The 25,616-nt window shown below is 40.7% G+C and overlaps 1 protein-coding gene across 1 annotated transcript in view; it reads right to left on the bottom strand.

Annotated features, from left to right (window-relative positions):
• Positions 1 to 7,632: 7,632 nt before the first annotated feature.
• Positions 7,633 to 25,616, bottom strand: part of LOC100918721 (zinc finger protein 345) — a 31,845-nt gene continuing 13,861 nt past the window's right edge. The window contains 4 exon segments of the mRNA XM_012545788.3: positions 7,633 to 8,506; positions 8,509 to 10,373; positions 11,712 to 11,807; positions 16,035 to 16,161. Coding sequence (XP_012401242.2) covers positions 8,180 to 8,506; positions 8,509 to 10,373; positions 11,712 to 11,807; positions 16,035 to 16,161 — 2,415 coding nt within the window. The 3' untranslated portion in view covers positions 7,633 to 8,179.

Below are 25,616 nucleotides of genomic sequence, written 5' to 3'. Positions count from 1 at the left end.
TATCTATTGGCTGTTTCCTTATTGCCTACAAATACACCTATGTCTCTGCCAAAATAAACAAACTCTCACTTGCTCCATCTGTTCCTGTAGACTCTCATCCTATGTCTCTCCTCCCTATTATGTCTCAATTCCTTGAGAAGTGATGCTTTCTGCTTCAAGGACCTCAATATCTAGTATCTTACCCTGACAGTAACTAAATCACAGTTGATTGTTACAATATTGCTATTCCTGCGTACAATGTTTTATTCATTCTACTCAGCTCTCTTTGGATCAATTTATATAAGTCACTCCAAGCTTTTCTGAAACCATCTTGCTCATTATTCCATAGTATTCCATTACAATCGTTTACCACAACTTGTTCAGCCATTCCCCAGTTGATGGACATCCTCTCAATTTCCAATTCTTTACCACTGCAAAAAGGGACACTATAAATAATTTTATGCATTCAGGTCCTTTCCTCTTCACTTTGATTTCTTTGGGATATAGACCTAATAGTGGTATTGCTGGATCAAAGGGTATGCACAATTGGATAGTCCTTTGGGCATAGGTCTGAATTGTTTTCTAGAATGGCTGGACTAGAATGGGTTCAGAACTCCCAACAGTATACCTATTTTTCCACATTTCTCCAGCACTTGTTATTTTCCGTTTCTGTCATGTTAACCAATCTGACAGCTGTGAGGTGGTACCTCAGAGTTGATTTACATTTCTCTAATTGATAGTAATTTAGAGATTTTAAAAATATAACGATAGAAATACTTGATTTCTTCTGAAAACTGGTGTGTTTGGCCATTTATTAATTGTGAAATGGCTTTAAAAAAATGTTTTGGTTCCATATATATTTGAGAAAGATCTTTGTCAGACCTTGCTATAATATCCTTTCCATCACTCAGTTTCCTGTTTTCCTTCTAATTTTGGCAACAATGATTTTGTTTATACAAAACCTTTTAAATTTTGTATATTCAATGTTATTAATTTTACTTCATATGATCCGCTCTCTCTTATTTGGTCATAAATTCTTTAATTATCCATAGAACTGACAGGTAAAAGTTTCTGTACTCCCCTAATTTGCTTGTATCACCCTAATCGTGTAGCCATTTTCACTTTATCTTGGTACATGGTGTGTAATGTTAATCTGCCAAATTGCTTTTCAGTTTTCCCAGGAATTTTTGTCAGATAGTGAGTTCTTTCCCCCAAAATTTGGATCTTTGGATTTATCAAGTACTTATTATTATGGTCATTTACTACTATATATTGTATACCTAATCTATTTTACCTAATCTGTTCCACTGATCTACCACTCTATTCTTAACTGGTACTAGACTGTTCTAATGATTACTACTTTGTGATGTAGTTTGAAATCTGGTACTATGAAACTACTTTCCTCCACAAATTATTTTTCATTGTGTTCCTTGAAATCTTTGAACTTTTGTTTTTCCAGATGAATTTTATTTTTAAAATTTTTTCCCTAACTCATAATAATTGTTGGTGGTTTGATCAATATAGCACTGAATAAGTAAATTAATTTAGGTAGAATTTGTTCTTTTTATTATGTTGGCTTCATCTACCCATGAGCTTTTAATCCCTGTGTGTCTGTGTGTGTGAGAGAGAGAGAGAGAGAAGATCAAATCAATATTATTTTAAGTTTCTACTGTATTGTTTTCTGCTGTATTGCTTCTACAGTGTAGCTGATTTTATGCTATATTGACTTTGATAACTGACTCAACAGCTGCCCAAAGCTCTCTTTCTATGCCTTTTAATTGAGCTCATTAATTTAACTCACCTTCTGAATTATAAATTATTGTTATACAGTTATAATTAATGGGAAAACTGTTATTTAACATGCCCTCAGCTCCTGGAAAAATTCTAGGACATCTGCTTGTTATTTTTAAATGCCTACAAGCTGATCTGGTATATTTCCACAACCTGCTTATTATGTAAGTGGCCATCTAGTCTCTGTTTGAATATTTCTGATGAAGAGAAGCTCTCTACCATATAAACTCATTTCACTAATTTACTTACTCCAAATCCAGCCTCCTTTCCACTGTACCACACTATTAGCTAGAAAAATGTATAGTAGTTAATTATCTTTAGGGATTATTGATTGGGGGCAGGTAAGTGGTGCAATGGATAGAGCATCAGCCCTGAAGTCAGGAGCCCCGAGTTCAAATCTGACCTCAGACACTTAATATTTTCTAGCTGTGTAACCCTGGGCAAGTCACTTTACCCCAATTGCCTCAGGCAAAAAAAAGGATTATTGATTGATTAAAGAAGCAGTTAGGAAACTTTTTGGTCTTAGAACCCCTTTACTTTTATAAAAATTAATGAGGACTCTCAAAGAGCTCTTATTTTAAGTAGGTTTTATCTATTGATATTTACCATATTAAAAATTAAAACATCTTACTATTATTATGAGATAATAATAGTTTTGACCTTGCAAATCTCTTGCTTTCAGTTTTTAGGACTCCTTGGACCATACTTTGAGGACTTCTGAGTTAGAGAGTCATTTCTGGTTGGGAGAGGAAGAATACTCTTAGTATAGCAACACATTTTTTCTTTGGGAATCATGGTCCAAATAGAAAACATAAGGCTACCACAGCATGGCGTTTTACTTTTGTTTTGTTTTTATTTTGGCCTGTTTTGCAGCATCTTTGGATAGAAAGTAATAGAGCCTACTCTCTGATTAAACCATCATGTGACTACAGTCTTGTTGAGGTAGTTCAGTGAGCAAATATGTTTGAAATTTTAATATAAGTACCTGACAGATTGTAATCACCCCCTTCTGTTGTGTTGTGTATGGCTCCACACCACACATACCTAATTCTTATGAGGATTAAATGAGGCAGTAGGTGAGAAAAAAAACCTGACAATAACAACAGTCACCATTTATATGGGAAAATAAGTTTTGCAAAATGCTTTATCTATCCTATTTTGAGCCTTTGACATAGTATCTAGAACAAGTAGCATTGTCCTCATGTTGCAAAAGGAAAGTTGCCCAGGCTGTGTGGTTTAAGGGCAGGATAGCAGAAATTTCTTGTTATTGTTGTTGTTTTGAGGACTTTCACGAACTGGGTTGTACTTTGTCTTCATCATAAGAACCTATGGAGAAAGATCTCCCTATCCAGGTTTAGGAAGCTGCAAGTTTCTCTGATAAATGTCTCATTTCTAAGATGAAGCATAATGTCCATGTACAGTCCAAGTCTTAGTATGGACTTTTGAAACAATATTATAAATATGAGATTCAGAACAATCAAATGGCCTGTACTAAAGTCTCATAGCTATTATGCAGGAACAGAATTGGCAAATCTGGAGTGCTTACTCCTCATTTTGTATTTTACCAGGTCTCGATACCTCTGTCCTAGTTAAGGCTAACAAGTCTTATATCTGTTTGAATATGCAACACTGGAGATTTTACAAGGAAATATCTACTCAAAGATATAATCGCCAATATCTCAGTCTCTAGGAAGAGACTACTTCATTGTCCTTATAGAGCATAGTCCCAGTTTCAGGTCCAAAATTCTCCCAGGGCTCAAGTCCTTAAGCACCCCGACTTCTCAGGGCTTCCACATGACTCATGTCTCGTGGGGATTACTCTAGTGCCTGAAACTGGAGAGGACAGACAACACAGAGCAGAATCATATGTCTCCAGGGGAAAGAAGGTCTTCCCTTCCCAATGGTTCAGTTTATGGTACCTATGCTGTGGGTAACTAGGATCATTACCCTCTGGATGTGGCAAATAAGAGTTGCTGAACAGAACTCAGGTCATGGAGGATGACAGAAAAGGGTCAGTTTTAAAGATGCAAGCAGCCAATCAATGGAGGCTCAGTAGCCTTCTCTCCTTCCCCCATGGTAGGGGACTCTGTTATCTAAACTGAGCCTGCCCAGACCAACCTGGCATCCATATAAAAATGGTCTCAGATGACCTCTGATCTCTACTAGAGAAAAGGGGATACTTACTATGAAGGTTGCCACAGTATAAGCACACCTGTTATATAAATAACTCATTCTCCAGTCGTGTCTGGATCCCCTTAATATCTATGTCTCTAATTGGAAACTGAGAATCCAGGAGGCAATGGGCTATAACTCGAAAATGCTCTGGTGAACCATAATTCCAGAGGCCTGTTGAAGATGTGTGCTACACAGATCTCGACAGAGATATATGATGGACTCAATATAAACTCAATATTCAGAGTGTAGCATATTTTTGGACACAACCAATGTAAGCCTTTTTTTTTTTTACTTGAATATACATATTTGTGACAAGAAATTGCTTTTTCTTTTCTTTTCAATTTGAAAGGTGAGTAGGAAGAAGGGTAAGGCTAGGCACAGGGTAGCCAAAAAGAGAAAAGGAAAGCAAGACTGTTGAGAATTAAAAAAAAAAAAAAAAAAGAATAGAAAATAGAAGGAAGGTTAAAAAGAACAACAGGCAGGACAGCTTTGAAAGTTGAATGTCAAACTATTTATTTTATTGGATATATTATTTAATTTAAAATTTATTTATTTTATTAAATATTATACATCTCTGTATACAATATTATGATTAAAAATGTATTCTGTGTGTTATGATTGTATTTATATATTTATTTTAGTGTTACATATTTATATATTGTTGTTGGTGTCTTTTCATTCATATCCAAATCTTCCGCATTTAGGGTTTTCTTGGCAAAAATATTGGAATGATTTGTCATTTCCTTCTTTGATTCATTTTGCAGATGAGGAAACTAAGGCAAACAGGGTGAAGTGACTTGTCCAGGGTCATGGAGCTGGTAAGCATCTGAGGCCAGATATGAACTGACGAAGGTGAGTCTTTCTGACTCCAGACCCAGCACGCTATTGATGGTATCACTTGGCTGCCCCATTATATTTTATATATTATTTATATATTGTCATATTATTTATTATTATTATATTGTTATTATATATTATTTATATGTCATCATTATTATATATTATATTTTTGTGTATGAGGAAATGATTGTACAGTGACCCTCTGGGCCTAGAGTTAGGAAAACCTGAGTTCAAATTCAGCCTCAGATACTTACTAGCTCTGTAATTCTGGGCAAGTCACATAAGCCTGTTTGCCTCAATTTCCTCATCTGTAAAAATGAGGATAATAGCATCTACTGCCCAAGGGTTTTTACAAGGGTCAAATGGAATATTTATAAAAACAAAAAATAATCAACATAGCCTAGTGCCTGACACATAATAGGTGCTATATAAATGCTGATTTTTTTCCTTTTCATTCTCTTTATATCTCCCTAATTACTATCTTACTCAGCACAATGGCTTTTCCACCTGTTTTTCTCCTTTTTTAAAGAGCTTCCTTCCATGGCTCCCTCTTCCCTCACCTTCTTAGGTGAGAACCTTACCTCTCATTTCCCTATGAAATTTGCCAACAGTTTCTTCTTCCATTACCCAGATGTTCTCTCTGTACTCTTCCTTCATCTTGTCTTACACAGAGGTTACTCTTACCCTTGCCAAGGCAAACCTCCCTGTATGCATGTTTGGTCCCGGTTCATCCAGTCTCCTCTAGCAGATTGCGCTCTTTTCTAGATTCTCTCATTTGTCTTCAGTCTTTGTCTATTTCCCTAATAAATGCAAACGTGCCGAATTCTCCCTTATCTTCAAAAAACCCTTACTTGATCCATCCATCCCTGCTAGCTGTCATCCCCTATGTCTCCTCCCTTCTATGGCTAAATTCCTTGAGAAGGTAACTCCATTTCTTTCCCTTTAAATCTCCTTTTAATTCTCTACAATCCAACTTTTTTTAAAATTTATTTTGTTACATTTTGAATTTCAAGCCATTTCCCTCTCTCCTTCCCAACCTCATATCAGAGAAAACTACTATTTGCTCTTCCTCTACAGGCTATGGCCCGTCCTGGGTGGACTTGGCCCCATCCAACTTGTGATGCTGGGGTTAGGGGCTCACTATTTGTCTTCTGTAGTTGCAGTGGAGGTCTCACAGCTAATCTGCTGATCCCCTGGGTATTGAACCAGGACAGAGAAGCCAACACTGTTGTATTTTAGCTAAGAGCCTCCCAGTAGATTGGAGGCCATTCCACCCTGGGTCCTGAGCTGTCCCCCCCCAATTGAAACTGACCTTTTCCGAAGTTCTTCCAAAATATCTTTTGCTGGAAATTACACTCCAAATATTTATGGGTTCTCTCACTCCAAATCCAGGTCAGAGGCTTGATCTCGTGTCGAGCTGAGGGAAGCCTGGAAGAGCTCAAAGACCTGTCTACTCTCAGCCATCTTGGCTCAGCCCCCTATTTTATTTTTTTATGTTCAACAAATTATAAGCACAATGAAATCTTAAATTCCTTACATCCTTTGTTTAATTGGAAGAGAGTAAAGACGGACTCCATAATTGCAGGGGAAAAAACACGCATGAGAGCCACTTATATAGAAGAGATAATTGGGCAAGCTCAGACAATTTAAGATGAAAAGCGGAGGCCTTTGATTAAGACTTTTGTGTGTCTGTGATCAGAGCAAACATGTCTATTGACTGACTGAATCCTGACATGTGAAAAATATGGGAGATTCCTTATAGACATGAGCTATACCTTGGACCTCCAACAGAAAGATCTGCTGCAAGACTGGGAGACAAAAGGAGAGAGTCAGAGAGAGTGTTATATAAAGACCAGAGATGGCCTTTGGCTGAGGGGAGTGAGAAAGCATGAAGCGGTCCTTTTGGGCCCAGAAATGTCCACCTGGAGATGGCAGAAGGAAGTAGTGGGAGAGGGGAAGAGCATCCACCTCCCACCCCCAAACTCTTGGATGGAGAGAGTCAGAGGTCCAAACTCTTGGTTTCCCAGAAGCCACTGTGCTCAAGAACAGTGGTGGGATGGTCGGAAAGTTCTTGGACTTGTCTTCTTGTGGGAGGCTGAGTCCTGGGAACCAGACTTGGAGGAGCCCATGGGGCATGGAAATACATGGGATTACATACTCATGGTGGGAATGACTTCTTTTTAGAGCCATAGCCAGGATAGACCCCCTTCAAAATCACACCACACAAATACATCTGTAGGGATGATTTCTTTGCTGTTTATGTTTTGTATACCCTCTTAATTAGATTCTTTTAGTCTTTTAAATTCAATTTTTCTCATTTTTCCCCTGAAGTTTGGGACAAAACTTTACAAGCATCAAAGGAGGTATGAATCCAAACAAAACTTTATGCAATGAAGTGTTGTGAATGATTGCAAGTGGCAAAGCTACCCACTTATGGGATATCTGGAGCTTCACAAAGTGTTGCTCATTTTGGGTCTCCTGAGTCTTACAGGAAGATCATGTCATTCTAATGAAGTACTCTGAGAGGAGATTGCTGTATTCACTGATAATCAATCGGGTATTAAATAGACTTTCCATATCTCCAGAATTGGGAACTTGAGGAAGATTAAAAAAAAAAAAAAGATGGGGCAACAAGTACTAGCCAGTATCTACCAAGAGTAATGGATGTGACCAAGGATTTCATATGTTGTGGAGCTGGACTTGTAGCTACCTCAGGGAAAATGAAATCTATTTAAGACATCGATTATCTATATATTTTATTTATATCCTCCTTCAAAAATATCTAAATTTAAGTTTGGAGATGAAAATTTCAGTAAGTTCCCCTTTAGTTTTCAAGAAATCACAGTGTTTTAGAAAGTTTTATTTTGCTTTATTTGTGCCCCTTTTACAGCACCATGATTTCCTTATTTGCTTTTTCCCACCCCTCCACCCTCACAGAACCCTCCCTTGTAACAAAGAAAAAAAAATAAATGTTAAGCCAGGACTGTGTTTGACAACACATGCAACATTCCACACCTGTAATTTCTCACCTCTCAAAAAAAAGGGGAGTATGTATTATGTCCAGAACTAAGAATGTTTATTGTATTTAATCTGAGTTTAGTTACCTTTAAGTGTGGCCCCCTGCATATCACGGTGGTTGCGTTGTATTTTGTTCACCTGAATCTGTTGTCAATGTTCTGTATCAGTTCCCGTGGGCAACAGGATCCGAGGTTTAACTCTACAAGTGGTCCATGTTTTTCAGGGGTCTTATTTTAGACTTAAGCTCTATGCATTTTCTATTCAAGAGGGTATAACTCAACTACCACCTGATGGCACTAGTTAGCATATTGCAGGAAAGAGAAGATTATTTTTCTTTTTCAGTTTCACGTACCAAATTGTTCTCTTGCATCTTATTTCACGTAAGCTTCTGGAAAGCAGGGATGGCTTTATTTTTTGTATTTGTATTTCTAGTGCATGAAACAAAATGGGTGCTTAATAAATATCTGAGCATTGATCCATAAGTGACAAAACTGACTAAAGCTTTGAACATTGTTAATTTTGATTTTGAAAGCTGTGATGAGGAACAAACTACACCTAAAGGCCTTCTAACACTCGTTACATTGATAACTTTTTTATATTGCGATGTGAATTCTTGATGTTGAATGATTATGCGTCTGCACTGACTGGAAGCCTTTTTCATGAGCTCTATTTTTAGGGTTTCTCTCCGGTATGGATTTTCTGATGCTGAATACACTGTATCTTCTGGATGAAGCCTTTTCCACATTCATCACATTTGTAGGGTTTCTCCCCAGTGTGTGTTTTCTGATGGCGGGTAAGAGACATACTCTGGCTAAATACTTTCCCACATTCACTACACTTAAAGGGTTTTTCCCCAGTGTGAGTTCTCTGATGTCTAGTAAGGAATATATTCTGGCTAAAGGCTTTGCCACATTCGGTACATTTGTAGGGTTTCTCTCCAGTGTGAATCCTCTGATGCAGAGTGAGGCTGCAGCTGTGACTGAAGGCCTTTCCACATTCTCTACATGTGTAGGGTTTCTCTCCAGTGTGAGTCCTTTTATGAGAAATCAGGGCTGAGCACTGGCGGAAGGCCTTCCCACATTCGTCACACTTGTAGGGCTTTTCCCCGGTGTGGGTTCTCTGATGCTGGGTGAGGTAAACTTTCTGTTTGAAGGCCTTGCCGCAGTCGTCGCACTTGTAGGGTTTTTCGCCGGTGTGGATCCTCTGGTGGTGAGTGAGGCCAGCACAGTGGGTGAACGCTTTCCCACACTCGTTGCACTTGTAAGGCTTCTCCCCGGTGTGGATCCTCTGGTGCTGGGTGACCTGGTTGGTGTGGCGGAAGGCCTTGCCGCAAACGTTGCACTTGCAGGGCTTCTCTCCGGTGTGAATCCTCTGGTGCAAAGCCAGGACCGCGGTGTCGTTGAAGGACTTCCCGCACTCGCCACATATGTGGGGCTTCTCGCCCGTGTGGATCCTCTGGTGCCGAGTGAGGTACAGGCTGCGGCCGAAGGCCTTGCCGCACTCGCTGCACTTGTAGGGCTTCTCCCCAGCGTGGCTCCTCTGGTGCTGGGTCAGGCTGCCCTGCTGTGTGAAGGTCTGCCCGCACTCGGTGCATTCGTAGGGCTTTTCTCCCGTGTGGATCTTCTGGTGCCGGATGAGGTACTGGCTCAGGCTGAAGGCCTTGCCACACTCGCTGCATTTGTAGCGCTTCTCCGTGGTGTGGATCTGCTGGTGCTGGATGAGGTACTGGCTCAGGCTGAAGGCCTTGCCGCACTCGTTGCAGTGGTAGGGCTTCTCTGCCGTGTGAATCCTCTGGTGCACGTTGAGGGACGAACTGTCACTGAAGCATTTACCACAATGACTGCACTTGAAGGGCTTCTCTTCACTATGGAGTGTTTTGTGTCGAATCAGGTGAATTTTCTGCCTGAAGGCCTTCCCACACTCGTTGCAGTTATAGGGTTTCTCTCCAGTGTGAATTCTCTGATGCTGAATCAGGTGCATGCTCTGTCTGAAGAACTTTCCACATTCGCCACATTTATAGACTTTGTGTCCAGCATGATTTATCTGAGGTTGGATAAGGTGCTTCTTTTGTTGGAAAGTTTTGCCAAACTCGTCAAAACCAGAGATTCTCTCTACGGGAGGTATTCGATTATATTGGATAAAGTGTGAATTGGAATTGGAAGCTTTAATGTATTCATATTTATAAGGTTTAAGCCCTGGGGAAAGTCTATTATATTTAATTAGTTCTGAATACTGTTTAAAGCCATTTCCTTCTGTATCACACTGATGGAGACTCTTTTTTGTAGCCATGTTCTGTTGTGCAACGAGAAGTGACATCTGTCCAAAACTCCTCCCCAAATTACCTGCCTGGCTTCTCACCTCACTGGGTATTTTCTTGGGCAGGACTGTTACTTCCCTTGATGCTTTCTCTTGGCTACCTCGTGGTTTCTTGAACCTCCCATCATAGTTCCACACTTGTCCCAATGTACAATCCCAGGATTCATTGCTCTTGAGTTTCTCTGGTAAAGACTCTTTCACATACATGCCCTGTTTTGAAAAGGCCTCCTTAGCCTCAGGCTTCATTTCCCAATCTGAAAGGAGAAAAAAAAAAGTCAATGTGTGTGTGTGTGTATACCAGTGCATGTACATATGTTTCTTTTCCTCTATGCCAAGAGAAGCAGCAAGAGCTCAGTTTTCTTTTTTTCTTTTTCTTTTTTTCTTTTTTCTGAGGCAGTTGGGGTCAAGTGACTTGCCCAGGGTCACACAGCCAGGAAGTGTTAAGTGCTTGAGGCTGACTCCAGGGTTGTCTCCTGTCAGAGTATAAGCTGACAGCCCAGAGGATCAGGGATTTACAAATGGTATGGACCCTCCAGGCCACTGAGCCCAATCCCTTTATCTTACACCAGAGGAAATGTTGGCTCAGATTCATTAGCCATCCACAAGCATGTATGAAGTACCCACCATGTTCAGGAACTGTGCTAAGCACTGGAAATACAAAGAAGGTCCCTCCATGACTTGCCAGGGTCACAGGGTGTCACAGTGGGAGCTGACCTCAAGTTCTGCTGAATCCAAGCTTGTGCTTTTTCTCCATAAAGAGAAGGGAAAATATCTAAGGATCCAGAGGGACTGATGAAGACACTTGGGGTAAGCCCCAGGCCCTCACCCTTTCACTCCCAGGCACGGCTCAGCCCTGTCTCTCCTCTAATTCTAAAAGCTTTCACAACAGGCTTTACCCTTCCATTCTTCTCACTCTGTTCCCTCCCATGTCCTTCTCAATGGCCAGCAACAAACACGGTCCCTCACACATGACCCTCCATATCCCAATTGTGCACTGGCCACTTCCCAGCCTGGAAACCTCTCTCTGGGCTTCCTTTGAGAGCCAGCCAAAAGCCTACCTTCTACGAGAAGCCTTTCCCAGTCCCACCTGAAGCTAGCATCTTTTCTCTTGTATGGAGCTTATTTGTACATAGTTGTTTGATGTTGTTTCCCCCTTTAGACTGTGAGCTTCTTAAGGGCTGAGACCATTTTCCATTTCTTTATATACCCATTGCTTTAGAAAAATGCCTGGTATACAGTAAATGCTTAATAAATGCTTGTTGACCAATTGACTTCAAAGGTTTGTATTCTGACTGTATTGTGTTGCTTCTCATGGGAACAATGTCCTCGGGGAGCAGAGAGATTCTGAATATAGATGGAAGGATTATCCTGAAAAACAAAGGACACACACTTGGGCTAGAGAGAATATGGACGTGAGGAACATGGCTGCATGGAAGGATGGAAGATGGAGGAAGGGTCTCAGTTCACAGCTGAAACAAGAAAAGGCTGGAGACACACGCCCAACAACTTCCACCTTTCTCCCTAGGGGCCCTTCTTGTTCATAATTTCAGACACAGTTTCCCCTGACTTAATAGCAACTGTCCTTCACTTACCTGAACAGGAGTGTCTGAGAACCTTGTTCTCCAGTGTCCATGGTGCTTCTGCTCGCTCCAACCTGGCGATCACGTCCGGCTTAAAAACCTGCAGCCCTGCTCATAGAAAAGGGAATAGCAAATTGCCTGAAGCAGTCACGTGGAGCTCAAACGTCCCATCCACTCCTGGGGGAGGGCATGTTAGAAGGGGAGGGCAGTGGCTGGCAGAGCACCTTGGAGGGAGGCTTCCAATTCCAGGGCCAAGAAATGAGATTGCAGAATGGGCAGTGAGGTAATTAGCTCACTAGATTCATTTCCTATTAGGACAGGAACCACTTCAGTCCTCCATCTCTTCAAGCCTTTGAGCTGTCCTTCAAAGAGGATTCCACCCACCCATTCAGGAGCCCAGCCACTGGAGCTGGTCTGCTGCCCATCTGCTCCCTGGGTCTGGCCATCCCCCACATCTGAATACCTCTTGGTTTGCCTGGCCTCCTTTGGAGGCTCAAGGCTTTCCTTTGGCGAGATCGGTGTCCTGCTCCTCTCTCCACCCTTGCCTACCCAGCGACATGCATGGATCCTGTCTGTAGTTGGTTATTTACAGGGGGTCCCCCCAAGATGCCCGGGGCAGGAACCTCGTTTTTGCCTTTTTTAAGCCTTCAGTGCTTAGTGCATTGCCAGACTTGTAGTTAGCATTGACAAGGGCTTATTGACTGAGGAGATGGAATTTAAACATATGGAGGCTGCTAATTTCCAATTGTAAAATGCAAAGATCTTTTATCTGGGATCATAGTATATAAAGGAGATAGATCAAATATTTGCTGGTAATTAAGTGATAGTTTTGTGAACCCCACACCCCGTTATAAGACCTCATATGGGGTCCCGACCCACAGTTTAAAAGGCTGGGCATTAGGCCACACTTTAAAACCCCAGGAGGTTAATCCTTCCTTTTCTACTCTCTGCTCTAGTTTTGGGAAGAAATGGGCTTCCTCCTTGCCAAAACTAACCTCTTGACTTCGTGATTTCCCAGCTCCCCCAGGACTTTGTCCTGTTAGTCATACCTTCCCACTTTCATCTTCAAACTCTCCCCACCCTGACTTCTTATTAAACAGAAGCATACTCAGGTTTCCTGGGTCCATAAGAAACCTTCACTTGGCCATTCACGATACCATCTCCCTTTCGCAGAAAATGAGTTAGAGATGGTTGTCTAGATTAAGGCCCTGTCTCCCCCCCCCCCCCCCCCACTGTCTCAGCTTCTTAATCCCTTGTGTTCTGGCTCCCACTGCCCTGGAACTTTCTTCCAGGTTATGTCAATTTTATCCCTGACTGTTAAGTCAAGTCTATGGCTTGCTTTATGGCTGAACCTTTTATGGCTGATCACCTCCTCCCTTTCTAGTCCTCCATGCCATTGCTCCTTTCTTCTCCTCCTCCTGGCCCATTGGTCAGTAAGCCTCCATTCTGGTCAGTGTTTACTACCTGCCAAATCCTATGCTAAGCGCCAAGAGTACGAACACAGGCCAAAGCAGAGGCCCTGCCCTCAATGATCATCACTTACATGGGGAGAAAGCATGTAGAAACCAGGGCAGACTAGACAGAAGTTACTCTGGAGGAACACACCAACAGGGGGGAGGACTGGGAAAGGCCACTGCAGAAGGCAGGATTTGAGCTGAACCTTGAAGGAAGCCAGGGAAACAAAGGCAGAGGTGAGGAGGAAGATCATTCCCCTCTTAAAAAAAAGGCATGGGGATCGGAAATGGAACATCATGTGTGAAGAGCCATGAGCAGCTGGGATGGCCGGGCCACACAACACAAGACTGAAGTCCCGAAAGTGTGGGAAGGGGGCAGGGGCTGGGGGAAGGACAGCTTTTCCGACTGTTCCTTCTCGGCCTCCTCTCATGGAAATTCACCCATCTCTCAGCAGCTGAGTACATCTTTTCCGAAAGCTCAGTCCTGGACCTTCTTCTCTTCTCTCTCCACTAAGAGTTCTTAACTTTTTTTGATGTCAAACACTTATAGGGCTGTCTCGAGATCCTTTCCCAGAGCAAGGCTTGTTGCTTACATTTATACAAATTTTATATATCCATTTATATAAATATATATATATATATATATATATATATATATATTTGAAGTATATGCTAAATTTTCATTACGATTAGTGGGAAAAAATAATTTGTTCCTCATCAAATTCAGAGACACTAGGTTAAAGACCCTTGTAATAAAAACAAATAATAATGATAACAATAATGATATTTATATAGCACTTAAGACTTGCAAGTATTTAATAAATATCTCATTTGAGCCTTACAAGAGTGCTGGAAGCTAGATGTTATTATTATTCCCATTTTATAATTAAGGAAATTGAGGCAGTAGACATGGCCTAAATTGCCCAGGGTCACAAGGTTAGCATATATCTGAAGCTGGATTTGAATTCAGCTCTTCCTGACTCCAAATGCAGCATTCTATCCATTGTCCCTCTTTAGTCTTTAAACGATCTCATTGGCTCCTATGGGTTTTAATATCACCTCTGAAGAAAAAACTCCCCAACTTCATACATAGTAATAATATTGCCACCTGGATATCACACTGGCTAGTTAAACTCAACATAGCTCAGAGGGAATTTATTTTTATCTTCTGAAACACTGGAGATGGAATGACAGACTTGGAATCAGGAAGAGTCATGTGAATGGCAGAAGAGAGAGATGGGATGCAGGGAGACCAGCTAGGAAGCTGCTAAAATGGTGAGTCTGAATGAAGTGGCGGACATGTGTGTAGATAGGAGAGATATTATGAAGATCCAACTGACAAGACCCATGATGTGGGATGAGGGCAATGGACGAAATGTCAATGACTTTAGTGGTCAGAAGTTTGGGTCCTCCTGGTGGTAACAAGGGCCTGATGAAAAAGATTGTTTTGAGGGGAGGGAGAGTTGATAAATTATTTCATTTGTTTGGAGTGTGAAATATCTGGGTGGAGATTTCCTATAGACATTTAAGAATGGGTGACTGGGATTCAGGAGAGAGAAGAGAATTAGAAATGATCAGTGAAGAGATAAGATACTGGAAATACATGAAGTACATATAGAGCAAATATTTGAGGGGCCATCATGAGAAAGAAGGAGGAGTTTTTTTCACTTTGGCCCTAGAGGGACAATGGGTAGAAGCTACCAAAAAGCACATGTATATTTGATCTAAAGAAAAACTTCCTCAAATAGAGCATATCCAAAAGTAGGAAAGGTGACTCTGGAAGCACCCTGGTCCATGGTGAGAAACTTCAAGCAAAGAAGATGACTATTCAGGATGGAGGGGATTTTCCAAGTATATGTTGGAACACAGGGCCAGTGAGGCCCCTTCTATTCTGAAATTTTTTCTGTATTTTAAAAATATTTTGTATTTTTTAAAAAGAGTTTCAGTTTCTCTTTTGTCAAAGTGTGTAATGTTATGCGTGTTGCCACACCCCAAGTTTTTGCTTTCCCAATTCCTTTTGGGTTCATCCTTTTCCTCTGGTGGAACTTTCTCTTTTGCTCCAGGAACAATCTGCTTCTTTCTTGGAAGCATCAGGTCAGTGTGACAAGGGGTGCCAAGAGATACAATGATTCTGTCATAAGTGTCTCTGTGCAGGTTGGGGACTTGGGTGACCAGCTCGAGGCTGCTCAAGAGATGAGGGGTGCATCCTTTTAGGTTTGAGCTCAGCATCCTTTTAGGGCCAATAGGTCTATTTAGCCCCACTTGTTGGTGTGGGCTCAATACCACCAATATACCATTATGTCAATGGAAAAGAACAAAATGTGTCCTTAATGAGACACTTTCAAATACTCACAACTCTGGGGTTGGGTATACCACGGACAGTTTGGAAGTTTCAGGTATACTTGAAGGAAGCTCAGGGATTTGAAGTCCATGAGTTGTAGAATTTTGTGAGATTCTCCATGTTGAGCAAGTACTACACCAAGTTAAATAACTGCCTATGCAGAGGCTTCTGGGAAACCATTTGTATAAAGTTCTAGAACCCTTACTTTTGCCTCTTAGTATCTGTGGAACCTTCAAGGTTTGCCTCATGTACCACCTCTCCCATACTTCCTATCTTGCATTTATTTCTCGGTAATATTGAATGAAAGTGTTTCTACAAAAAGGACTTTTGATTTTTTTCTTTTCTAAATCTCTAGCACGTCAGATGGTACATAGTAGGTCTTAGTAAATTTATGTTGAAATATTAGCATCCCCACTCTGCATAGCAGTCCAAAACTCAGCCAAGAAAGATCCTTTCCTTCACCCCAAACTTTAGAAAAAAAGAACAGAAAGATATCCAATGGGGAACATTCTTTGTCCTTGGTGAGAAAGCCAGCCTTACCCAAGGAGACCAAGTTCCTGTAGTTCTCCAGCATCACATCTCTGTACAAGTTCTTCTGAGCAGGATTCAGTTGTCCCCACTCTTCTCGAGTAAAGTCCATGGAAACATCTTTGAAAGTGATTGATTCCTGAAACATCAAAGATATTCCTATTTATTCAGAGTCCCTTCTGCGCCCCCCCTCCCCCATATGATGTGGAAAGAGGTGAAGGTAGATGGCAAGATAGGGGCAGTTATCAGGGTCCTGAATCAACCTCCCAAAATGTTTATTGGCCACTTTGGAATTGTTGCACTTTGTTCTGAACAATGTAGCACGTAGCTAGTATTGGGTTTATTCTCTAGCCCTCCACCCCGACATTTCATCTCCGATTGTGAATCCCAAGGAATCACTTCCTTCACTTAATTATTAAGCCCTTAATCTAAGCACATCATTTAAGCAAGATAAATCATCACAGGTCACATTCCAAATGTTAATGTCTCATTCCACATAATCACTGTCATGATGTTATAGGATTTGTTAATCAGGAAACAACCTTAGAGACCATCTAATTTTAGAATTATTGAGGAAAGTCAATATCTGCCATGACTCACCTAGAAATGTCTGATTTTGTGGCTTCAGCAACTTATTCTTCCTAGAAACTATAGGAAGATCTATTTGTTATTTGGGATTTTTGTCACTGTACTGTTAGCCCCCTTTTATGAAGGTGAAGGAGACTCCTCCCAGAAAATGAATATACACATCCCTATTCACGATCTCATACTCTTTTAGACAGGAAATGCAATTTACCCCTTGCATACCTCCCTCCCTTGCTAAAATCCAAACCTCTATCAACAATAATGTTTCCATGTCGTTTTCTGTCTTAAGTTTCATACAATAGGATGTGGAAGCATCCTCTTGATAGTTATAATTGCAGGACCTCATCCCCCTTTGAAAATCCAATTTTGTATCTATGTGCAAAATCTCAAGAGAAGGCTGAAATCCCCTTGATGGAGAACCCTGTTGTCATTTCTTGTTATTCATCTGGAAACAGGCCTTGAGGTTATTTCTTTGGCAATAATTGAGTAATTAACAATAAGGGAACTTAGCTAACTTGAAAAGAGAGTTATAGAATTATTGGTGAATACAGACTTTTTGTTTCCTGCAAACCTATGCAGTTTATTGAACTTTACTGCTATTCTTTACATCTATAAACTTAAGATCCTTCTTTTCTCCCCATATCAGACTTCATAAGTGATTCTCATTTTGGGAAGAGCCAGCTGGAAGAGCCTTTTAGGATACTTTGCTTTCTGGAATGATAGATAATGTAGTTTTCAAATCCCTCAGTTTAAGGGGCCCTCAAATAATGACATGAAACATAAGCAATCAACCTGCCATTCCCATGTTGGTTAATCAGTTCCACAGAATCCCTGAAATCCTTATACCTAAGGTACAACTAAAATGTCAGAAATGTGGGTCATTATGCGAAAAAAGAAAGCAGAAGGGGTCGATATTTGGTAGAAACTGCTCTCCAGACAACAAAGTAAGATGCTGACTACAAGAACAACAGGACCTTATGGCCTGGGGAGAAGGAGGTCACCTTCAGCTGGCTGTCAAAACAAAATGTCCTTCAATAAATTTTACTAGGATTCAGAAGTTTTGTGGCCTCCTTTGGTGTAGCTGCTGCCATTACCAAATCACCTATTCAGGGATCATCTGCTGCTAAATGGTGGAGGTCACTGATAGGACAGCTTAATCACCTAAGCCCCTATTTCAAAAGCCCCAAAAGAACCGAATATCTGGGAGCAAATCAAGAGCCACTTCAGGCTGAGCTGAACTCCCTGAAGACGAAGATTTCTGAAAGTAGAGAAGAAGAATGGCATTCCAAGCACAGGAAATAGCCATAGCCACGGGGATGGGGTCTCCTGGGAAACAGCCTTGGGGATAGGGTCCTCTGGGAAATAGCCATGATAATGGGGTCACCTGGGAAATAGCCATGGGGACGGGATCCCCTGGAGGAGAGGGTGCGCTCTGGGAAATGACACGAGATAAACTTGGGAAGGTGGGCAGGACCAGCCTGAGGAGTGACACCGATGGCCTCTTGTAAGGGACCAACCGGAGTTCTCAGCACATGAGCGGACATTCAGCCTCGAGCACTAGAAAGAGATGCTGGTGATTGTGGAGAGAGAGCCCAGCCAGGAAAGTGCTACCAGAGGCCTCTCGGGGCCATGAGAGACATCTTAGGGGTGGATTTGAGAATGGAGTAGGGGGGAAGGGCAGTGAGAGAAGGGAAAGAGGGGACCTCCAGGTTACAAACTGGAAGGACAGCCAGCAACAGCTCATGGACATCCCTCTGGAGCTTTTATGCTCTAAGCGCTCAATCCGTCTCCCTGTGTTCCTTACCACGAGCCCAGGGGAGTCATCATGCAACAAAGCTTCCGTGGCTCGGGCAGGATCACACGGGAAGACTCATGGCTGACTCCGGGCTTGGCACGTGCTCCCGGACGCCCAGGGAGCAAGGGCCAGGTGGGGCCTGGTCTGTGGTCTCCTTTGTGCCTTCTGAGACCCCAAAAGAACAACTAGATCAATGGGGGAGTGATCAAGAGAGAGTTGGTGTGCACAAGGATTTGGGAATCAATCCACAGAACCAGACAAGACCACAAAAGAGTAAGGGAGCAGCCGGGCAAAGCAAGGGCAGGTTTCCATCGGGTCAGATTCCGAGGGGTTTCTTTCCAGAGGGTTTCGAGACCTGCGGATCTAAAGTGGCCGTGATCACACAAAGTGGCCATGAGTTTGGAAACTTTGCTGGTTTTCCTCCATTCTTCCGTATGCTGACTTATATGAGAAATATGAGAAAGATATAATATTTAATATTATATATAATTATGTGACATATAATTATATATAACATGTATAATTATGTAACATGTAATTATGTATAATATATTATATATATTTAATATTATATATATAATACAATACAAAATGCGCTTCTGGCACAAAGGGAGATCGCTTTCTCCCCTCTGCTACAGCAGTTTGGGCCTACACAAATCACCAGTTCTAATTTTAACTAAATTGAATTGCTCAGCAGTCAAATAAAAGGTCAGTAGACACCCAGTAAATACTAGAATGAAACAAGCTATTCAAGCCTACTTTTTTTTATAGGCTTGCTGGGTTCTTTGAATGAAGTAATTGAATTTGTGTGCTTGATTGGCTATTCTAAATATAGGAATATATAAGACCAAGAGAAGTAATTAACAAAACAATTACTTTTTACTTGTCTATTAATAGTGGGAGAGTTTTCCTGTGTAAACAAAGAAAAATGAGTGATTAGGAATGGAAAATTATGGCTTCTGAAGCACTTCTAATAATAGTTTAAAAGAATGGAAATGGTAACCTTTACAATAGGAGCTTTTAACAAGATAAATCCTCCCCAGTAAATCTATTTGAGTTATGTTAAAATATAACTCAAGGAGGAATATTGCATTGTACTTTGGGATTTGTGCCATTACTTCCATTTATGTAGTAAGGGGCCACAGAAACAAAACACTGGAATTATTTATTTTTACTAACCTAATTCACAAGGCTGAATTTAATGAATGTGACATTTTCAAATGATTCAGTTCATTAGTAAGACTCAATATATGTTTGAATGGGCTACCTACACAATGCTAAAATATGAACATTAACAGCAAAAAACTCATAGTGCCGTGTCATGTTGGGATGCCCGCTGACACCTCCCAGATTTATCTTGTGAACGGCCATTCCCCTAATTACTGCTACAAAAGCCCACAGCAGATGGCAAATCTTTACTGTTTTCTGCTGAAGGCTCCATTCTCTGGTGATCTATGAAAAAAAAATTAATTGCTTTTTAATTGCTGACTCTGTCTACTGTTTTTGGCTTCTGGAAATAAGTGGGTTTTAAACAGATCGCTAGGTGGCAGAGAGATCAGAAGGCTGGATTAGAAATAAGGAAGCCATTAATTCAAAACCAGCCTCAGGTCCTCACTAGCTGTGTGACCCCTGGCAGGTGACTTAATCTCTATTTGGTTCAGTTTCCTCATAGGTGAAATGTGAATTATCACTTCCCTCCAAGGGATAAGATAAGATAATGTTTGTAAAGCACTTGGCAAACCTTAAACTGATATACAAATTCTACCTATTACTGGGGAAAATAGGTGATGCAATGGATAGAGCACAGAACATGATGTAAAGTAGGAATGTAAGTGAACCTCAGATACTTAATAACTGTGTGATGGGGCAGTTACCCCAATTTCTGTTTCAGTTTCCTCAAGTATAAAAATGGGGATAATCATTATAGTATCTCTCAGAACTGTTTGAGGAACAAAATTGAGTTAATATATGTAAAGGTGATTTACAAATCTTAAAACACTATATAAATGCTAATTATTAGTAGTACTAATAAACTGGTCAAATTTAATGCATTTAATAATTTAGGCAACTTAGGGAGTTTCTATACTGGGAGGCTGTGTGGAGTAGAATTGTCTCAGGTAATATTTATGCTGTAATAATTCCAATTCCAAATTTTTGTCTAATTGCAGCCAAAAGCATAAGCATGGCCCTTTTAAAAAGGGTCTCTTACATCCCTGCATTTACACTCTACTGAGAAGATGAAGAAGCTCCTCCAAATGCAATCAAGTTATGTTTGGAAAAAGGCATTGATTCATTTCTTCGGAAAAGATAAGAGTGTGCTTGCTCATCTGCGCAGTTAAAATACAGTCTGCAGTCAGGCCATCTTTTTCTTAATTCCCAATATTGACAGTGAGAGTTGATGCTTTTTAACTTGTTAGAAAGAAGCCTCTGATCCCTTATTGAAAGAAACCTCAAAAGGGAAAAGTCCTAGGAAAGTCATATCCAAAATCCCATGTCAAATAAAAACATACTCCAAGTATTCACCAAGAATCAGTTCAAGTACTAAAGGACCTCAGTCAGGATCACACAAGACTGGCAGCTTCTTTTTTAATTGAGAGGGGATCTGGAAGCAGAATATTCCAAAAGGCAAAAGTTACAGACTTTACAAGCAAGAACAACTTACCCTACAAAGTTAAATATAATACAAAATGAAAAAGGATCTGTAATTGAATTGAAGCACTTCTCATCCAAGGATCAGGGTTGAGTAGGAAATGTATTTGAAATAAAAGTCAAGAAAAAAACTACCAAAAGCTAAATTTCTTTAAGCAGCTGGCAGGGAGTATATGCCAAGGTACTAATGTTCTAATGAGAAATCAGAATAAACATCCTTTTACAACCTAAATATCTGGAATGAGTATGGAGGGATTTAAATAAGAAAAACAGAGATGAACAGGGCTGGATTTATTTTGTTTTGGGGACTAGAAGGAGGGAATGAAAAGGGAGGGTAAAAGAAATACTCTAGTATAGAAAGGAAGAAGAACCATCTATATCTCATAATTGGGGTTCATGAGGAAAATGTACAATACAGAGGAAGAATAGAGGAAGCAGGCTTCAGAAGTAGGCCTCGTTTTAATAGGAAATAGAGAAAGAAGAGTTCAGAACATGTGAAGTCTTGTGAAGAAATCCACTGAATGCAACAAGGGATCAAATGGGAATGAGAGAAGGATTGGAAAAGGGGTAATACAAAGCCAAACAATCTTCTTGATCTTAAAGTAGGGATTAAAAAAAGGGGAAAAAATCCCTAGAATTCAAAGTTGGGGAGGGCAGGGTTTGGGGACATCTAAAATTGGCAAATGCACAAAAATAAAGACATCTATTAACAGCATTTCTGGGGAGGTTAAGGCAGTTATCAGAAGGCTGAAATGAATGATAAACTATGTTGGCCAACAACCAAAGATAATATTGCTACAAATTCAGTTGCAAAGCATTATGTTGGATGGAGGAAGATAATGAAGAAGAATATTATCCCATAAAACAACAAAATAAATTTGGAATTCTGCTGACAGCGGAAAGGAGAACTATGGGCACCGGTCCTCAGCAGCAGAATCCCTGCATTGGATTCTAACCTTTAGGCATCCCAAATACCACACAAGGAAGTAGTGGCAACTAAACAGGGAAGTCAAGAAGGAAGCTGAGAAAACAGAGGGAACTGTTCCAGAGTCAGCATCATTTTAAAGGCCTTTGAGAGTCAATGTTTAAGAAGGAAGGAATCCAACCAATAGTTCATCACTATAGTTCCTTGTGCCTAGTTTTTCATCTCTAAAAATGAAGGGTTGGTTGGATTTGGTAGAATTTAAGATCTCTTCCAGCTCTGAATCTGTTATTCATGCATCAAAGCCACTCTGGATGAAAACATACAAATGATTATGCAAGATTTCATGGAGAATTTTCTCAAGTAGACCGAATCCTCAAGGTCAAGCAACTGATGAGCAATGTAGAAAAGTAGCGTTAAATACATTGGCAATAATCTGGAAAATGGCATTAATTTTATTTAGGTTTTATTGTACTTTTTATTTTGTTAAATATTTCCTAATTCCATCTTAAGCTGCCATTCTACATATCTGGTGTAGAACATAGATCTTTAAATGAATGAATGGTTTTAAGTTGAAGGACCTACAGAGTCAAAATAGGAGACTCTCATCACCAGGGGACTGGCTGCCAGGTAACTGGCTGCCAGGTAACAAAAGTTTGGAATCACAGAAACTCCAAAAAACTAAGGCAAAATTTTAAAAAGGCATTTAACAGCTTACTATGAGCTAAACATTGCGCTAAAACCTGGAGATGTAAACACAGCAGAGAATGGTGGCCAGTGAGAGACTGGGCCAGAAGGGAGCAGGGTCAAGGAACTAGGGTCAGTAATCATAGTTTATGGATCCAGAATTGGAGGGCATAAAGGGTGGGTGAGAAGGAAAGGATGACCATTCAGAAGATGGAGACTGGAAAGGCTGGGCAGGAGAAGGCCAGTTTTGGGGATGAAGTGAAGCAGGCTGGGGCTTTTTCTGAAATAATAGTTGGGGAGAAGCAGGCACCAATTAGGAGAGCAGGGCTTGGATTTTTCCTCTTTGTTAATTAAAATTCTATATTTTGTTCAATAAAGTAAAAACACACCCTTAAAGGAACCGCTCAAAGACAATGTCTTTTACACATCATGTGACTCTAAAGATAACTTCGTTCAGTGATTTGAGGGGTGGTTTTAGTGAAGCATAAAGACAAGGAGACCCATGTCCTCACACTGGCGGTGTGTGAGAGAAAGGCTCCTTCCTTCGGATGTGGAGGCCCCAGGAGGCTCCTCTGTGGCAATGATGGGCTGAGTGCAGGCAGATGTGGCAGGGCGGGCTGGCCATCCACAGAAACGGAACAAACTGGAGAGGGAACATGCATTATCCATAGGAAAAAAAGCAAAATGGAGCAAAAGGCAGAATCCCACTCTTTTCTGGGCACAGAGAACATGCTTCACAATATGCAGTTAACGTGATGAGCCAGAATGAAACCGATGAAGCGTCTTCAGTGAGAGCTGTGGTCGCGAATCCAGACAGACCAGTAGGGCAGACGGATGAGCCTGAGAGGCGTCCCAGGCCATCAAACCCCAGACTTTAAAGTCCGCAGGCACTGAATGACACATTTTTCCTTTTCTGGTTCAGGCTCATGCTTTCCTTTTGTAGAGAGCTCTACCCACCAACACAGATCAGAAATTCCCCTTTAACTGACAGAATGAACGATGTGCTCGTGTACACTCGGTCAGTATGTATCACAGTGCCTGAATTTGGGCCTTCCTGTGTCCAAGGCTCACCCTCTATCTACTCTGAAATTCTATTTCAATAAAGGAAAAATAAATAAAAGCCAGAGACTAAATGACAACAGAGCAAATGAGCAGATCAAAGAACAAGTCAGAGGATGAATTATTATGTTAGAGACAATCACAATGAGACCACATACCAGCATTTATGGGATGTAGCTAAAGCAGTTGCTACAGGAAAATTTATAGCTCTGAACAAAAAGACAAGAAGACAATGAATAGAACCGCAATTAAAACAGAACATAATAAATCCCAAAGCAGAGAGAAAAGAAGAAAATTTGAAATTTGAAGAAATGAAATTAAAAATCCAAAGGCTAGTGAACTGGTAAACAAAAAGAGAGCTGAGTTTTTTTTCCCCTTAAAGACTAAAAATAAATGAGCTTCTAGCAAAAAAGGAAGAAAAAATTATTTGGGTTAAAAAAAGAAAAGATGAGAAGGAATTCAAATAAAAGGAGAAAAAATAAAGGCTACCAGTAATTACTCCCTTCCATTATTTGCTTACAAAGCTGGATTTCTTAAATATATAAAACAAACAGTTTAACAATCCAAGAAACAGAAAGATCCAGGGAAGTTCATCTCATAAAGAGCTGTGAGCAAGCTGAAAGTGGATACACAAAGGAGACCCCAAAAATCCCCAAACTCTTGGATGGATTTGTAAGTGGATGCTATTAAATATTTAAAGCCCAATCCCTATGTTAGGTAAACTACTTTCAGAAATATGGAAATAAAGCTCTCTAGCAAACTCAAATACAGAAGCTACTCAGAGAAGGTTAGAGACAGAGAACTACAGACCAATGTAAATTGATGTGAAAATTTTCGATAAAATGTTAGCTTTTAAATGAAATGAAATGCAAGAGATCTAAAAATGATCAATTATGACCAATTTAGACTTCTATCACGACTATAAGGATGCTTTAGTAGAAAGAATACCATTAATATAAACAATCATGTTAATAAGAAGGGCAAAAATCCCAAGGATATCGACAGTGGCAAAAAAAGCCTTTGACAAAATGCAATCCTGGTTAATGTTTTTTAAAAGTGCTTAAAAGGGGCAGCTAGATGGTGCAGTGGATGGAGCCCCAGCCCTGAAGTCAGGAGGACCTGAGTTCAAATCCAACCTCTGACACTTCCTAGCTATGTGACCCTGGGCAAGTCACTTCACCCCAATTGCCTCTGCCAAAAAAAAAAAAAAAAAAGTACTTAAAAAGCAAAGCCAAGAAAGATCTTTCTTTAATAGGCTCAAAAGCATCATTTATAATACTGAAAAACTTTCTCAAAAAGATCAGGGATGGGTAAAACCCCACTCCCCACAGGTTTTCAAACACACTGCAATTACAAATTATTTTTTCAATGGGCCTTTATTGTACCTCCTCTTTTTAGGTCTTTTAGGTCTTCAGAAAACAAGGTAAAAAATCAACAGTAATTGTCCTTCAAGATTTAATGTTCTACTGGGGCAGTATAGTGTATGCAGATTAGTGATGCAAAGAATATATGATGTGGTAGCAAGCAATCATTGTGCAGGTGCTAAAGCACCTCACCTGTGCCAAACGCTTCGCCTGGCCCTGGGCTACAAGGAGGAAAACCAAAGGGTTCCTCCCTAAAAGGGGTCCCAACTGTCTGGGGGACAAGCTGGGCTGATGTGCTTCTGGGTAAAAAGTGGTCGTCTGGCAGACATGGGGCGGGGGCTGTGGTGGGGGAGGTCAGGGAGGCCAGAGAGTTTGTAGGGACACCCGGTCAAGCTCCTGGGATACAGGGAAACAGGAGAACAACCAAAAGTGTCTCACAGCAGCTGCTGGTGAGGCTCGGGGAATCTGAACTAATCTGGAAAGTGCTGGACCGCCTTTGTGGAGGCCCAAGCATGCCACTGGAGGGGTTAGAG

The sequence above is a fragment of the Sarcophilus harrisii genome, chromosome 3 (assembly GCF_902635505.1).
Source record: "Sarcophilus harrisii chromosome 3, mSarHar1.11, whole genome shotgun sequence".
Classification (NCBI taxonomy): Eukaryota; Metazoa; Chordata; class Mammalia; order Dasyuromorphia; family Dasyuridae; genus Sarcophilus; species Sarcophilus harrisii.
The sequence above is the reverse complement of the archived record's forward strand: the minus strand, read 5'-3'. Positions and strand labels throughout refer to the sequence as shown.